Source organism: Hyperolius riggenbachi, chromosome 12 (genome assembly GCF_040937935.1).
Source record: "Hyperolius riggenbachi isolate aHypRig1 chromosome 12, aHypRig1.pri, whole genome shotgun sequence".
NCBI classification, from domain to species: domain Eukaryota; kingdom Metazoa; phylum Chordata; class Amphibia; order Anura; family Hyperoliidae; genus Hyperolius; species Hyperolius riggenbachi.
Window position 1 is genome coordinate 48234382 of NC_090657.1, and position 18034 is coordinate 48252415.

The 18034-nt window shown below is 45.3% G+C and overlaps 1 protein-coding gene across 1 annotated transcript in view; it reads right to left on the minus strand.

Moving 5' to 3' along the window:
• Nucleotides 1-1496: 1496 nt before the first annotated feature.
• The window catches only part of LOC137540933 (NXPE family member 2-like), a 70768-nt gene continuing 54230 nt past the window's right edge, over nt 1497-18034 (minus strand). Inside the window, exons 3-4 of the mRNA XM_068262110.1 lie at nt 9799-10017; nt 1497-2032 (exon numbers count right to left, since the gene is read on the minus strand). Coding sequence (XP_068118211.1) covers nt 1497-2032; nt 9799-10017 — 755 coding nt within the window. The remainder of the gene's footprint in view (nt 2033-9798; nt 10018-18034) is intronic.

Genomic DNA, 18034 nt, shown 5'->3' on the forward strand with positions numbered 1-18034 from the left:
AAATGCTTTCTGTAGGTTCCAATGAGAGTCTGGATTTAGGTTGAAGGTATTCCTCTTTACAAAACATCTCTAGTTCATTCAGGTTTGATAGCTTACGAGCATGGACAGCTCTCTTTAACTCACACCACAGACTTTCAATTATATTCAGATCTGGGGACTGAGATGGCCATTCCAGAACATTGTACTTGTTCCTCTGCATGAATGCCTTAGTGGATTTTGAGCAGTGTTTAGGGCCATTGTCTTGTTGAAAGATCCAGCCCTGGCGCAGCTTCAGCTTTGTCACTGATTCCTAGACATTGGTCTCCAGAATCTGCTGATACTGAATGGAATCCATGCATTCCGTAACTTTGACAAGATTCCCAGTCCCTGCACTGGCCACACAGCCCCACAGCATGATGGAAACACCACCATATTTTACTGTAGGTAGCAGGTGTTTTTTCTTGAGATGTGTTGTTTTTCCTCCATGCATAACGCCCCTTGTTATGCCCAAATAACTCAATTTTAATTTCATCAGTCCACAGCACCTTATTCCAAAATGAAGCTGGCTTGTCCAAATGTGCTTTAGCGTACCTCAAGTGGCTCTGTTTGTGCTGTGGGCAGAGAAAAAGGCTTCCTCTGCATATAGCATCTCCTTGTGTAAAGTGCTCCAAGTGTGCCGAATGGTTGAACGATGCACAGTGACTCCATCTGCAGTAAGATGAAGGTCTTTGGTGCTGGTCTGTGGGTTGACTCTGATTGTTCTCACCATTCGTTGCTTCTGCTTATCTGAGATTTTTCTTGCTCTATCACTTCAAGCCTTAACTTGAACTGAGCCTGTGGTCTTCCATTTCCTCAATATGTTCCTATTCCTAACTGTGGAAACAGACAGCTGAAATCTCTAAGACAGCTGTCTGTATCCTTCCCCTAAACCATGATGGTGAACAATCTTTGTCTTCAGATGAATTGAGAGTTGTTCGAGATCCCCATGTTGCTACTCTTCAGAGAAATTTAAAAGAGGAAGAAAACTTACAATTGACCCCCTTAAATACTCTTTCTTATAATTGGATTCACCTGTGTATGTAGGTCAGGGGTCACTGAGCTTACCAAGCCAATCTGAGTTCTAATAAATAGTTCTAAAGGTTTCGGAATCAATAAAATGACAACAGTGCCCAAATTTATGCACCGTCCTAATTTTATTTAAACAATTATTGTGCACTTTCTGTAAATGCAATAAACTTCATTTCACTTCTCAAATATCACTGTGTGTCTCCTATATGATATATTTAACTGAAATTTTCTATCCTAACAACCAACGACTTATACAGGAAAATCATGACGATTAACAACGTGACCCAAGCTTTCACATCCCACTGTATTTATAGCTACAATGCTACTTCAACAATTTACCGTAAAAAAGAATGAACATGTTGTATAAATATGTGAGCAAACTGTTTCACAGTTCTGTGATTGGTTCGCTATAAAAACATAAAAAAGTAAAAATTAAAAAGTATGACTATTTAACATATATATGATAAAAACAAGTTGATTTGACTCCTAACAACTTCCTCCGGGGGATGAATATCATAAGAACCGAACGCTACGGTCATGTCCCAGGCATCTATTACCCCAACGTTGAGACCACTGAAGGTGTTTTGAACTATGAGATATTGGATGTACCCATGAAAGTCACTGAATCGTTCAACATCAGTATTGATTTCCCTGGTGTTCTCAGATTTTATAATAACTTTAGTATCCGGGCTTCGTAAAAAGAGACTTTCTATGGACCTTCGTACATTGAGAAGTCTCTTGATGAACAGAGGAAGAGGAAAGCATCGGAAATGCTGTCCTAGAGAAATCACAATAATAGTGTTGGAGCCACCAGCAAGTCGGTCAATTTCATTGGTGGTGTAGGTGTGATCTTTCATGTTGAAGAAGGTCTGTGTTACAAATGGGTGTCCATGTTTCTTCCACTGAATGTAGATATTGTTTTTTAAGTCATATGCCATATAGGTCATGTGGGAACCAATTCCATGAACGTTATAAAACTTCAGATCTGTTAGATAAAAGAAAAGTAAAAAATACTTGACAGGTGTATTTATTTATTAATATTTTTTGCCTGCAGACCCTGAGAAAGGGACGTAGGAGGTGTAAAGCTATAGAGAGCTGCACTTAGCTGCTATCATATAAAAAGGATGTAAATGTTGTTTTCCATTAAATTGTCAGAGTTATCGATGGATATAACACTCAATGTCATTTTAGCTGCCCATCTTTGTACTTGTTCTACTATGTCAATGTCCTTCTTCTAGTGTGGTGCCCAAACCTGTACCCCATACTCCAGATGTGGCCTTACAAGTGAGTTATACAACAGAGAGTATAGTATACTAGCATCTCATTATTTTATTTCCCATTTTATACATTATAGAATTTTATTTGCTTTAGCTGCTGCTGCTTGGCATTGAATTTAGTTGTTTTACGTGTTATCAACCAGTATTTCCAAGTCTGATGTTACCAGTACTAGTCAAAAAGCCAGCCTGTTTAATAACGGATGCTAGGATATTGGCACATGCCATACTCAGCTGTGTGCCGCACATGTGTGCCAGGCAGCTGGCACAAACACAGGGACACAGGAGCATGCAGGGACATGCAAAGGATTATTAAAAAGGATAGTGCTCTACAATTGGCAGGTCTGGCTCCCTCCTCTGTCTGCCCATGTGGCCATGCTGTTCAGATCCTGTTGTAAAATGTCACTGTCCTGCTTAGTGTTTATAATTCAGTATAATTTTGTATTATTTGCAAAGATGTCAAAATTCTTCTGTATTCCATCTGCTAGATTGTAAACACATTAATTAACCTAGTACTAAAAATGTTTCTGTACCGTGTTAGCCAAACAATGTATGTAGGTATGTGAATCATCCAATGTTGTATACATGATACGCTGCATGAAATGCCCCTCAAGAGGAATCTATATAGGAGAAACAGGACAAAAATTGCACACAAGAATGAACCATCACCGCTTTAAAATTAATGAGGGTATAATGGACACACCAGTGGGCCAACACTTCTGTGAACCAGGACACGGCATGCAAGATGTAAAAGTACTTATTCTTAAGGGTAACTTCAAAAATGAACAAGCAAGAAAGATTTCTGAGTACACATTTATGAAAATGTTCAAGACATTAACAGAAGGTTTAAATTGTGGAATGGGATTCATAACTCCTTATGTAACATGATTGACTTGGCTTCACTATCTTCAGAAACCTGCTAGATTTCATGTTTGCTTGCATAAGCTCACTGGCTCCAGCCTGCTGATCACCTGACATCTAACTGCTAAACAGCAACCAGTACAACTGCCATCTTCATGTTTGCTATTTCCCTGCATCAGTGTACAGCTAACATCAGTGTACAGCTAACATCTAGAAATATGCCTGAAGAAGAGGACTAGATCCCAGAAAGCTTGCATTATTTAACTTTATCAGTTAGCCATTAAAAGGTATTACTTTTACAAGACTTTGTTTTTTTCTACCTACATATATTAACCTAGTACTGTAACAGTTTTACATTTGAATATAATCCATTTACCACCACCTTCTAATAGTGGTGCTCATCACAGGTTCGTAATTACATGTAACCTGTAATTACGGGATGATTTGAGCAATTACAGGGCCAGAATCGGTATTCTTAATCGGCCGCGATCACGAATGGCAATTCTGAATACATCCGTAATTGCATTTCAAATCAGGCCCCAAATCATGGGTTATGAGCCATAATCATGAGCCGTAACCATAGAATGATGTTATTGGGCCATTGAGAGAGCCCCCAACTGAGGCCCTAGCAACCAATCAGAAGAGTGGAGCCTCTGCCCTCCCCTTCGCCAATTTTTAGCTCCACCCTTGCTGTGGCTGTGGTACTGAGTGAGAGCATATCCACTAGTGCTATTTTTGTCTCAAAGCAAGTGCAATTTATTGTTCAAACAAAGCGTTTAAATTATTTTCCAAATTACCTATATACTTATTGTATTGCTGTTGTGTTAGCTAGTGATTTGATTGAGTTGTCTGTCAGTGTAGTGTAGTATTACTACCGGTATAGTGTGCATAGCTTAGGATAGGAGTTCAGTTAGGTTAGCTTGGCTGTGCTTGTGTAGTGCAGGGAAGGCCAGGCCTGTAGATATGGGTTAGGGATTAGATGAGCTGTAATTTGTGTAGTTTAATTCATCGTTAGATTAGTTTGTTTAGCAGCAGCAGCAGCAGGCCAGCACTGTGTATATTTTCAGTGTCAGAATCTGCTGCCTGTAGTGTGACTATCTGAATCCCACTCTCTGCTCTCTATAGTCTCTGTCTACCATATTTTTCGGACTATAAGACACTCCGGACCATAAGTGCCAGCCGCCTGTAATGACGCGACATGAAAAGCCGGTGTTCGAATTTAAGTATTATATGATTGAATTCGAAGGCCTCAGTTACTTTAACTGAGGTTAGTTAAAAGACTTGATTTGCAGAGTCTCCCTTTAAGCATCATTTCTAGAAACACTGGGACATGGTTTTGTGTCTTACACAAATCCAGCCAAGGTTAAAGAGCTTATCTAGGTCCGATGGCCAGGCATTGAGGCAGTCTTTTCTGTAAACATCGAGTGTTTGCATATTTCATGAAGGAAAACAAGAGTCCAGTATATTAAACAATGTTCATCTTAGAACTAGGTGATAGTTCGTGCATGCGCCGTAAAGACCGTGTTTGTCATTATATCATGAGGTTTTATCAGCTAATAACAGGCGATGAGTTATTGATACGTCTCTGTTCAGATGATGTCACATTTAATTCTTTAGAGGTCGGTATTAAAGCAGCCGAGGGGCTCCAGAGAGCCACTTCTGACTGCTGGCTGATGACTTATTCCTACTTTTATTTGTAATATGTCTTGTCATCTTATCTAACTGTATGCTGTACATAGGCCTACGTGCCACGTAGTATAGATGTAACATAAGAGAGGCCTGATCTAGCTATTAGAGATAGATCAAGTATGCAAGCAACACAAAGAGGACTTACTACGGAACAGTTGTTTCGCTGTGTAGAGACAAGCATCTGTATATCTGTTTACTAAATAAACTCCTGAAACTATGATGACACCTAAGAAGTTTTATCTCCTATGCTGTTGCTGTGATGAGAGTCGCAGCTAGTGAAGTACGACAGGGCAATGTTATGCTGTGACTCGTCTCCTAGGAGATGAGCCAGCACTCTCACATTGCCTTACGCATAACCATCGGGCACTGTGCCGATGTGCCATGTCATGACCCGGCCGGCTCCACTCACTGATTGATTGGCTGTTTGTGATGGATTTCCTAGGAGATGCCCAATCTATTCACATCTCCATCGGTCTCTGAGAATCTCTTGTTTTCCTGGGGCGATGCTGGGCAGCAGTGTGTGAACTTGGACTGATTTGGTCCCCCCTGTCATATAAACTTAGTTGATCGCCCCCCCCCCCCCCCCCCGGGCTATAGATTGAGTCTACCTTATGTTTTTTTTATCATGTTTTTGGGCAACATGCCCCTGACTCCGCCACCCCTGACAATGGTCACAATTTGCTAGTCCCAACCCTCTCCAAACATAGGTGGAAAGGAGATTTCCTTTGGGTCTACCCCCCTCGACTTTCTCTACCCCTGGACTGCCCACTTTCTTGCAGCCCCACCCCCACTGGTCAACCCCGCCTCATTGACCACACCTGGGGGCTATTACTTTGCCTCTATATAAGAAGACGTGTGTGTGCTAGAGATGTCACCTGATAAAGGCCAGGATATGCCGAAACGCGTTGTGATGTTATGGGACACTACTACATCAGAGAGGGCGCCTAGGGTCACCCACCACCTGGACCCCCACTGCTGCTGGCCACTGCAGTCTACAGGGCGCTCATCTGCTGCATAACTACCACATGACTTGTATGCCTTTTTTGCCAGTTTTATCATCAATCTAGTAAGGGAAATTGTACTGCACTCTTTTTACTCATTAAACGATATCACACTATTGAGCGTCCCTCTCTTTTTTTGTTTTGGCAGAATGTCACACTTCCTTGATTTCAGATAAACTTCCTCTGGGTGAGCTATCTATCTCTTTTTCACCTTAGTTAGATGGCTTGCAAGCATAAGAGGTGAGTGCTTAGTCTTTTTTGCTGCAATATGTGAATAGTGTAATAATTGTATATAGTGTATATATTGTAATATAGTGTACAGTGAGTATTTGAAGCTGAGTAGGCCTGTGGATTTTATTTTATTTTCATCCGTGTTTCCCTTTCAGGAAAATGGACTTCATTAATGGACTTGATGTTGACTAAGTTTAAGGCAAAAGCCTAGTGTTTATGTTTGTTATGAATTTTATTTGGTTATTTTTATAATTTTGCATAAAATTAATCTCCTGGAATTCTTAATACAGAATTGTTGCCCGCTACCACACGCTACTCCTCGCTGCTACTCCTCCTGCTGCTGCATTTCTCTTCTGCTGTCTGTGCTCCCACTGCCAGGATCCACAGTTTATGGCACTGCTTCCACGTGCCACTGCTGTTGCGATTGTGTTAAAAATAGCTCTGCTGCTGTTCAAATAAAAAATTGAGGTGCCTGGGTTGAAAACTGTGTTGGCCTAGTTGTGTATTGGACACATTGTGGGCTTCACTACCGCTGCCTGGAAGCTCCTGGTGTTATTCTTGTGTTTATTTTCAGCTGTAGTCCCACCACCAGGGGCCACAGTAAATGCTGCCTGCTACCACATACCACTCCTGCTGCTACATTTCCCTCCTGCTGTCTTGAATGAATCAATGAAACACAGCACCGGGGATTTCGGTGCAGCCGGTGCCGCCATAGGCTGTAAAAGGAGATATGGCTATCCTGGCACTCAGACAGTGATTTAGGCTCCGTCAAAAGACAGAGCCCAAATTACTTTTAACCCTCTTAGCGGTAACCCTGAGCTAAGCTCGGGGTAAGCCGCCGCAGAGGATATCTCAGCCCCTGGTGGGGCGATTTGCCTCATTCAAAGTGCTGTACGCACAGCTAGCACTTTGCTAGCCGCGCGTCCAGCTTGATCACCGCCGCTCTGCGGCGATCGTCCGCACGCAGCGGCGGAAGAGGGCCCCCCCCCGCCAGAATCCTGCGCTGCCCGGACCAATGACTTCCAGGCAGCGCTTTGGGCTGGATCGGAGGCGTCTGACGTCAGAACGTTGGCTGACGTCCATGACGTCATTCCGATCGTCGCCATGGTGACAAGAAAAGTTAAACAGGGGAACGCGTTATATACGCATTCCCCTGTTTGCTATCGATGCCGGCGACGATCGCACTAGAGGGACACATGCGCCCTCTAGTGTTGTTTCATGTAGCTACAACTCTGGTAGCTTTACATGAAACAAAAAAATAAAATAAAAAAAATGTATTTCTGCCTATTTGGCAGAATTAAAGAACTGCCAAGAAGGTTAAAAACAGCACAATTCGGCCACCAGCAATAGATGGTGGCCAAATTACATCTTACCCCCTAAGTCCATGGCGGCCCGTAAATAAAATAGCAATTAATGCCGCCGGGACTTTTGCAGGAGCAGGGTGAGACGTTTTCAGCTTTACCCTGCACCCAAATTTCCTGGAGGCTGAATTATATGTACGCCCCTTAGAATAGCAAAACACTTTACACATGACTGACATTAACCAGCCTGGCATTCTATTAAGATCGCCAGGCTGGCGACCGGACGTTTTTTTTTTTAATTAAAAAAAAACTATCGCATGCAGCCAACTAAAAGTTGGCTGCATGAAAGCCCACTAGAGGGCACTCCTGTTGCGTACTTCTGATCGCCTCCGGCGATCAGAAGTAACAAGAAAGGCCGCAATGAGCGGCCTTTCTTGTTTCGCTTTCCTCGTAGCCATGGCGACAAGCGGAGTGATGTCATGGACGACAGCCGAAGTCCTGACATCAGCCGCCTCCGATCCAGCCCTCAGCGCTGGCCGGAACTGTTTGGTCTGGCTGCGCTGGGCTCGGGCGGCTGGGGGGACCCTCTTTCGCCGCTGCACGTGGCAGATTGCCGTGCTACAGCGGCGATCAGGTAGCACACGCGGCTGGCAAAGTACCGGCTGCGTGTGAGCCTTTTTATTTGATAAAAATCGACCCAGCAGGGCCAGAGCGGCGGCCTCCGGCGGTGATGGACGAGCTGAGCTCGTCCATACCGCCAGGCTGGTTAATACTATCGATACCCAAGTGTTCTAAAATGACGGTGTGCAAATAATGTCTAAGTAGCTGTGTAAACATTTTCCAACTTTTCATGTTAAATATCAGAGGCAAAAGCTGTAATTTATTGAGGGTAGGATTTAGCTATATTGGGACAAATCAATTGCAGAAGGGGTGTCTGCCTCAATGCACAGCCAGAGTTGCATATTAGACTACAGAAAGCAAATATCAAACATATCAAACTCTGAAAGCAAAAACAGTATGAAAAGCTGTGACAATTAGTTACATTTCCTCTGCTCTCTTCAGACAGGTCAGTCAGAAACACAGGACACAGGAGCTGCAGCTGTTGGGAGCTCTCTTCTCTGTTACACACAGAGCTACACATAGAGTTAACTGCTCAAGTGTGAGGGGAATTTCCCCTCTCCTCATGGCTCAGTCAGCCGTCAGTTTTGGCGTCAGTAAAGTTTGAATGTATTTTGATAACAGTAAACAAAGAAAGAAGTTGCTACTAAAATGTAAACACCAGTACTTAGCAGCACTTCCCAAACAATTCCTGTGTCAATTGAAAAAAATATGTGAATCGATAGTATTCCTTTAAGCTTACAGGTCAGTAGTTTCCCCGTTCTAATTTTTTTCCCTTCTAAAATAAGGCAAACACATCAACCGTACACCAGTCATAGGGAACTTGACCCACTTGACAAAGAATCATAAGATAAGATAAAGTGGCCTATCATTAACTGTACTCAACTTCCTTAATATTTGGAGGTGGATGCCATCTGGGCCAGATGCCTTTATCTATTTTGATTTTAGCTAATTCTACTGTTGCAGATTCTATCTGGCTGCCTGATGCAAAGAACAATAATCATATAGGAACATATCTGTAGCAGAAATATAAGTAAAAAAAAATAAACAAAAAATATGTATCACTTTCTTGGAGAACCACTTTAAGACTGAGACGTATGCACTTACCCCACCTCTTGTCCCCCCATTCCTTTAGATCATACATGTCAACCTCTGGCCCGTGGGCCAAATCTGGCCCTCGGAGCCATCAGATATGGCCCTCAGGTGGTTTCCTCACTTTGCATTATGTTTGGCCCACTCTAGACCACCAGAGAAGCTATATTGCAGGGTAAACCCTAGATCACGAGGGAAGCTGTATGGAGTGGGGGACAGCACTAGATACCAGGGAACTGTAAAGGAGAGGGAAGGGGCCACTACACACCAGGAAACTTTATACGGCAGGAAGGACCACTAAACATCAGGAATTGTATAGAGGAGGGAGGACTACTAAACATCAGGGAGATGTTTAGGGATGAAGTGGGGCTATTAGACACCTCATAAAGGAGGGAGGTGGCCACTAGACATTGAGGTTGGCCCACGACTTGATTCCAGAGCTCAATTTCGGCCCACTTTATATTTAAGTTCGACACCCATGCTTTACATTGTAAGCTGGCAAGGGCAGGTCTCTCTCACCCCTTTGTGTTTTGGATTTTGTTTCACATTTATTTGTAATAATTGTGTCATTGTTATTACCAATCCTGTACTTTGAGCAGATTCTCTATTTTGTGCCGACTTTCTTACTTTGTACAGCACCATGGAAATGTTGGCACTTTATAAATCAATAATAATAATATTTACCTTTTAAGAGCTTTGGAAGGAATTCTATCCATTGACGCACAGTTGAATCCCCCATTAAATAGATCATTTTGCCAGCCAAGCATGTCTGGATGTTGGACAAAGGCTGAAATGAAGACAGGTTGCAGTGTAGGGGGAACCACTGATTGTTTAGAAAATAGCCCCCAGGAAAAGGGGGGGACATCCCAGTTTTACACTTTGAAGTGACATTCATAAACGTCTCTGAAAAATAATTTGATTACAATGTTTTATTGGGTGTCTTTAAATAGTTTTATGCATCTAAAAATAAAAGTGTAACCCTAAAGAGACAAGGGCCCATGTGCAATTCACTTTTTCTCCTGAGTTATTTCCTGGGAGATCATTTTCACATCTTTTTAAAAATAACTTTTCAGCATTTTACAATTGAAAACGTACCTAAAGGTTGATGAAAAAGTACTATCAAAATTATTTTGAGTATTTTTTTGCTTGCTGGTGGTTTAAGAGTCATTTTTATGACAAGGTGTGAAAATATCACCTAGGAGAAAATTCAGGAGAAAAAGTGAACTGCAAATGGGCCAAGGGGCCTTATTTAATTAACTTTTTCTCCTGTACTTTCTCTTAGGGGATAATTTTTCAAATTCATTTTAAAATAACTTTCCAGCTTTTTGCAATTGAAAAAGTGTGAAGAGGAGGCACTCCTTCCTGGTAAGTATGGGGATGTGCCAAGGCCGTCCGGTGACCATGCGGATGTACTTGTAGCAGAAGATGAAGCCGGCACCATCCATGAAGTAAATATGCTCTTTTATTTAAAGGGAACCTTAACTGTGGGGGAAAAAAATTCACTTACCTGGGGCTTTCCCAAGCCTCCTGCAGCCGTCCTGTGCCCACGCCGGTCCTTTGGTGCCCTTCGGTCTCCCTCCGCGGCTATGTTTCGTTTTCGGCCGACTGCCAGTCGTCCTCCGGCAAAGCGTATTCTTCTTCCACATTCCCCGTCGTAAAGAGCCGTAAAGCACGTCCGCATGACGCATCTTGCGTCATGCGGATGCGCTTTATGGCTCTTTACGACGGGGAATGCGGAAGAAGAGGACCCTTTGCCGGAGGACGACTGGCAGTCGGCCGAAAACTAAACTTAGCCGCGGAGGGAGACCGGAGGGCACCAAAGGACCGGCGCGGGCACAGGACGGCTGCAGGAGGCTTGGGAAAGCCCTCAGGTAAGTCAATTTTTTTTCCCCCACAGTTAAGGTTCCCTTTAAGTTTCATATGTACAGGCTGTCACACAAAGTGTGATGTTTCGGGGGCATACCCCTTTATCAAGCTGATGATAGTCTGAATCAAACAAATGTATCATACACATTATATACCTATCCACCATCACAAATGACCAATCACAGATCTGTAACATCAGACCAATCACAGACCCTTAGTCAACGCGCGGACCTGATGGGGAACTATATAAAAGGTGAGGGAACAAATGAGGAGAGGGGCACACTCACCTGCATGTAACTCGCCAAATCCCCACCATCCCCCATCTCAGAGGATGCCAGCAGCCATCTGCGGCTAAGGTCCGCCCAAGGAAGGTGGGCAGAACTCCCACATTGTTTCGCGGACTGGGGCGGCACCACGTGACCAGCTCGGAAGACGGCTGATCACTCACAAGGGAAGGCATGGAACGCAGAAGCATCGCCCCATAGCGTCCACTAGTGGTGGGCGAACATCTAGATGTTCGGGTTCGGGCCGAACAGGCCGAACATGGCCGCGATGTTCGGGTGTTCGACCCGAACTCCGAATATAATGGAAGTCAATGGGGACCCGAACTTTTGTGGTTTGTAAAGCCTCCTTACATGCTACATACCCCAAATTTACAGGGTATGTGCACCTTGGGAGTGGGTACAAGAGGAAAAAAAATTTAGCAAAAAGAGCTTATAGTTTTTGAGAAAATCGATTTTAAAGTTTCAAAGGGAAAACTGTCTTTTAAATGCGGGAAATGTCTGTTTTCTTTGCACAGGTAACATGCTTTTTGTCGGCATGCAGTCATAAATGTAATACATATAAGAGGTTCCAGGAAAAGGGACCGGTAATGCTAACCCAGCAGCAGCACACGTGATGGAACAGGAGGAGGGTGGCGCAGGAGGAGAAGGCCACGCTTTGAGACACAACAACCCAGGCCTTGCATGAGGACAAGAAGCGTGCGGATAGCATGCTTTGTACCACCATGCAGTCATAAATGTAATAAAGATAAGTGGTTCAATAAACAGGGACCACGCGGCAACGCTAACCCAGCAGCAGCACACGTGATGGAACAGGAGGAGGCGCAGGAGGAGAAGGCCACGCTTTGTGAGACACAACAACCCAGGCCTTGCATGAGGACAAAAAGCGTGCGGATAGCATGCTTTGTACCGCCATGTAGTCATAAATGTAATAAAGATAAGAGGTTCCATAAACAGGGACCGGCAACGGTAACCCAGCAGCAGCAGCAGCAGCACACGTGATGGAACAGGAGGAGGCGCAGGAGGAGAAGGCCACGCTTTGTGAGACACAACAACCCAGGCCTTGCATGAGGACAAAAAGCGTGCGGATATAGCAGCAATGCTTTTTGCCGCCATGCAGTCATAAATGTAATACAGATGAGAGGTTCAATAAACAGGGACCGGAAACGCTAAACCATCCCAGATGTTCATCGGTCATGTTACTTGGTTGGGGTCCAGGAGTGTTGCGTAGTCGTTTCCAATCCAGGATTGATTCATTTTAATTTGAGTCAGACGGTCTGCATTTTCTGTGGAGAGGCGGATACGCCGATCTGTGATGATGCCTCCGGCAGCACTGAAACAGCGTTCCGACATAACGCTGGCTGCCGGGCAAGCCAGCACCTCTATTGCGTACATTGCCAGTTCGTGCCAGGTGTCTAGCTTCATGCCCGGTTTCAGGTCCAGCGGTGCCAGCCACAAATCCGTCTGTTCCTTTATTCCCCTCCAAATTTCCTCCCCTGTGTGCTGCTTATCCCCAAGGCAGATCAGCTTCAGCAACGCTTGCTGACGCATGCCAACAGCTGTGCTGCACTGCTTCCACGATCCTACTGCTGCTGGTGCTGGGTTAGCATTTCCGGATGAGGTACAGCTTTGAGATGCGTTGGAGGAGAAGGAGTCAGAGAGGTAGGTGCTGCTGTTGTTATCCAGCTGTTTGCGGCGTGGGCAACACCCGTGCCGTAGCAGGTGAGGAATCGCTGCCAGGCTCCACAAGGTTCACCCAGTGCGCGGTAAGGGAGATGTATCGACCCTGGCCGAACGCACTCGTCCAGGTGTCAGTGGTGAGGTGAACCTTGCAGGCAACGGCATTCTTCAAGCTTCGGGTTATTTAGCTGACCACGTGCTCATGCAACTCAGGCACTGCAGAGCGCGCAAAGTGGTAGCGGCTGGGAACCACGTAACGTGGGATGGCCACTGACATCATGCCCTTGAAGCTGTTTGTCTCCACCACTCGATATGGCAGCATTTCGCAGGCCAGAAGCTTGGCTATGCTGGCTGGCTGTTACTGCCACGGCCCGGGGGTCATTTGCTGGCAATTTCCTCTTGTGCTCAAACATCTCAGAGACAGACAACTCAACCGTAGCGCTGCACACCAAAGGGCTGTTGGTTGTTGTGTTTGATGAACACTGGGAGACCTCAAGAGCACTAGTCCGGAAAGTGACAGTGTCAGCATCGTCTGATGTTTGTGAATGTTGTGAACCACGCAATGGCTGGGCTACTGCTGCTGCTGAGGCGGGTCTGGTGGTGAGTCTGGTGAACCCAAGGGAGGCAGTGTTGCTGGTGGTACCCTGTCCTGCCGCGTTTGCCCACAGAGTGGGATGTTTGGATAGAATGTGGCGGCTCATGCTGGTGGTGGAGAGGTTGTTAATACTTTTCCCCCTGCTCAGGCGGGTCTTGCACACCTTGCAAATCGCCATGGTAACATCCTCAGTGCAGTCTTCAAAGAAAGCCCAGACTTTAACTGGCTGAGGACTCGGACCTCGTGCGTGATGTGCTGGTGCTGCTTAACCCACTGCTGGACGCTTGAGAGGTCATCCAAGTAATTATCTGGTCCTGTTCTTTTGGATCTGTGAGGGTTGTTGTCCTGGACAACATGGGCAGTATTGAGTGGGTTTTCTTGGGTGCTCCCCTGTGGCCTGTACGTGAACCGTCAGGGGAAACACCTCTTCCCTTGCCCCTCCCTCTTTCACCGGATTTCTTCCTCATTTCACTTATCCTTAAAGTACACGCTGACTGGCAGCAGTACAGTGGCAGTACAGAAATGCTATACAGTGGTGGGTGAGCGGTGTACCACTATTGTCAGCAGTGACACAGAGCACAATGCTATACAGTGGCGGGTGAGCGGTGTACTACTGTTCCCAGCAGACACAGAGTGGAAGTAAACACAATGCTATATAGTGTGGCTGAGCCGTGTACACAGAGTGGCATTAAACACAATGCTATATAGTCTGCTATATAGTCACCCCGAACAGGGTGATGTTCTGCAGAACCCGAACAGTGGCAAACACTGTTCGCCCAACACTACTGGGAGGGAACGCAGATTTTAGTACCTAAACACACGATACAACATGTTTTCCGGGGTCGGACTCTGAGGCACATACAGATGGTCCCGATCATCATCCTCATCATACAACTCTTCTCCTGAGTCTGACCCACCCACCACCTCTGCCACCCCAACATCCCCAGACACAGACCCCTCATCGTCCTCAACATTAACTTGGGATGCTGGCCTGAGCCAGACCTCCTCCTCCACATCAGGCCCCATCATCTCCTCAATGGCAGCCCTCATTAATCGCTCTGGCGACGGACTGATGGACACAACGTTCTCCTCCGGGGAGGGCTGCTGCTGACCACTGGCTGCTGGGGTGGATGTTATAGCTTGCGTGGGGCGTTGGCTGTTGCTGTTGTTGGGAGTGCTGCTCACAGCGGAGGTCTCTGGGGAACTCATGTTGAGCTCATATAGTGGTTGACAGTGAGTGGAGTATTACTGATCCCAGCAATATACACACTGACTGGCAGAGTACGCAATGCTATATAGTGTGGCTGAGCGGTGTACACAGAGTGGCAGTAAACACAATGCTATATAGTCTGGCTGAGCGAGCGGTGTACTACTGTTCCCAGCAGAATCAGAGTGGCAGTAAACAATGGTATATAGTCTGGCTGAGCGGTGTACATAGAGTGTCAGTAAACAATGGTATATAGTCTGGCTGAGCGAGCGGTGTACTACTGTTCCCAGCAGAATCAGAGTGGCAGTAAACAATGGTATATAGTCTGGCTGAGCGGTGTACACAGAGTGTCAGTAAACAATGGTATATAGTCTGGCTGAGCGGTGTACACACAATGCTATATAGTCTGCTATATAGTGTCAGTAAACAATGGTATATAGTCTGGCTGAGCGAGCGGTATACTACTGTTCCCAGCAGAATCAGAGTGGCAGTAAACAATGGTATATAGTCTGGCTGAGCGGTGTACATAGAGTGTCAGTAAACAATGGTATATAGTCTGGCTGAGCGAGCGGTGTACTACTGTTCCCAGCAGAATCAGAGTGGCAGTAAACAATGGTATATAGTCTGGCTGAGCGGTGTACACAGAGTGTCAGTAAACAATGGTATATAGTCTGGCTGAGCGGTGTACACACAATGCTATATAGTCTGCTATATAGTGTCAGTAAACAATGGTATATAGTCTGGCTGAGCGAGCGGTGTACTACTGTTCCCAGCAGAATCAGAGTGGCAGTAAACAATGGTATATAGTCTGGCTGAGCGGTGTACACAGAGTGTCAGTAAACAATGGTATATAGTCTGGCTGAGCGAGCGGTGTACTACTGTTCCCAGCAGAATCAGAGTGGCAGTAAACAATGGTATATAGTCTGGCTGAGCGGTGTACACAGAGTGTCAGTAAACAATGGTATATAGTCTGGCTGAGCGGTGTACACACAATGCTATATAGTCTGCTATATAGTGTCAGTAAACAATGGTATATAGTCTGGCTGAGCGAGCGGTGTACTACTGTTCCCAGCAGAATCAGAGTGGCAGTAAACAATGGTATATAGTCTGGCTGAGCGGTGTACACAGAGTTTCAGTAAACAATGGTATATAGTCTGGCTGAGCGGTGTACACAGAGTGTCAGTAAACAATGGTATATAGTCTGGCTGAGCGGTGTACACAGAGTGGCAGTAAACACAATGCTATATAGTCTGGCTGAGCGAGCGGTGTACTACTGTTCCCAGCAGAATCAGAGTGGCAGTAAACAATGGTATATAGTCTGGCTGAGCGGTGTACACAGAGTGTCAGTAAACAATGGTATATAGTCTGGCTGAGCGGTGTACACAGAGTGTCAGTAAACAATGGTATATAGTCTGGCTGAGCGGTGTACACAGAGTGGCAGTAAACACAATGCTATATACTCTGGCTGAGCGAGCGGTGTACTACTGTTCCCAGCAGACACAGAACAGTAAACAGAATGCTATATAGTGTGGCTGAGCGAGCGGTGTACCACTATTCCCAGCAGACACAGAACAGTAAACAGAATGCTATATAGTGTGGCTGAGCGAGCGGTGTACCACTATTCCCAGCAGACACAGAACAGTAAACAGAATGCTATATAGTGTGGCTGAGCGAGCGGTGTACCACTATTCCAAGCAGACACAGAACAGTGAACAGAATGCTATATAGTGTGGCTGAGCGAGCGGTGTACCACTATTCCCAGCAGACACAGAGTGGCAGTAAACAGAATGCTATATAGTGTGGCTGAGCGAGGTACACAGAGTGGCAGTAAACAGAATGCTATATAGTGTGGCTGAGCAAGCGGTGTACTACTATTCCCAGCAGACACAGAGTGGCAGTAAACAGAATGCTATATAGTGTGGCTGAGCGAGGTACACAGAGTGGCAGTAAACAGAATGCTATATAGTGTGGCTGAGCAAGCGGTGTACTACTGTTCCCAGCAGTGACACAATGACAGGGGGGACCCTGGCTAGCGTGGCTGGAGCGCGAACTACCCTGCCTGCCTACCCAAAGCTAAACCCACAGACAAATGGCGGAGATATGACGTGGTTCGGGTATTTATTTACCCGAACCACGTGACCGTTCGGCCAATCAGAGCGCGTTCGGGTCCGAACCACGTGACCCGTTCGGCCAATCACAGCGCTAGCCGAACGTTCGGGGAACGTTCGGCCATGCGCTCTTAGTTCGGCCATATGGCCGAACGGTTTGGCCGAGCACCGTCAGGTGTTCGGCCGAACTCGAACATCACCCGAACAGGGTGATGTTCTGCAGAACCCGAACAGTGGCGAACACTGTTCGCCCAACACTAGCGTCCACGTACCCCTGCTGGCACTGCCCCAGCCGCGCTACCATGGCAACGGACACCATAGAATGGGGCAGTGGTGGACAGACTGCGAGAAAACATACAAATAGGCTTGAGCTGCAAGAAGTAAAAGTGAAAACATAGACAAATATGTGAGAAGCCACTGGTGTGACCAACACTAATGAAAAAAGCTTAAAGGGCCATATATAAAGACATCAGGGCAGATGATCTGAAACCAAAAATAATAAAAATTAAAATACTAAATAAAGCATTATAAAAGTGGTGTCAGATCAAAATCCCTATTGAGACCCCTCAGGTCAAGGCAATCAAGTGTCCAGATCCAAAAAGCCTCCCTGTATAGAAGTCTTTTTATTCTACTACCATCTCTAGTCATTGGTAGAATGCCCACTACAACTGGCACTGCAACTGATTAACACTATGTCCATGCTTAACAAAATGTGCTGGAACTGCCTGATCTATAAGTTTGTTACGAATTGCTGACTTGTGGGCAGAAAATCTAACTTTACATTTAGAAGTGGTTTGACCCACATAAATTAGTCCACATGGACATTTGAGTAAATATACAACATATTGGGCCATATGCAATTCACTTTTTCACCCAAGTTTTCTCCTAGGAGATAATTTTTCATCTTCACTTTTCAACTAAAAAAGTACCAAAAAGTAAACGAAAAAGTATTATTAAAATTATTTTGAGTCTTTTCTTGCTTTCTGGTGCCTTAAAGGGCATTTTATTGACAAATTTAAAAATATCTCCTAGGAGAAAACTCAGGAGAAAAAGTTAATTGCATATGGGCCATTGTGAGTTGCAATTGTAGCATCCCTTGATTATATATTGCTTCCCTGTATGTGGATGAACAACGTAAGGGGATCTGGTGATGGAGTGGCAATGCACGCAGTTAAGACAGGGG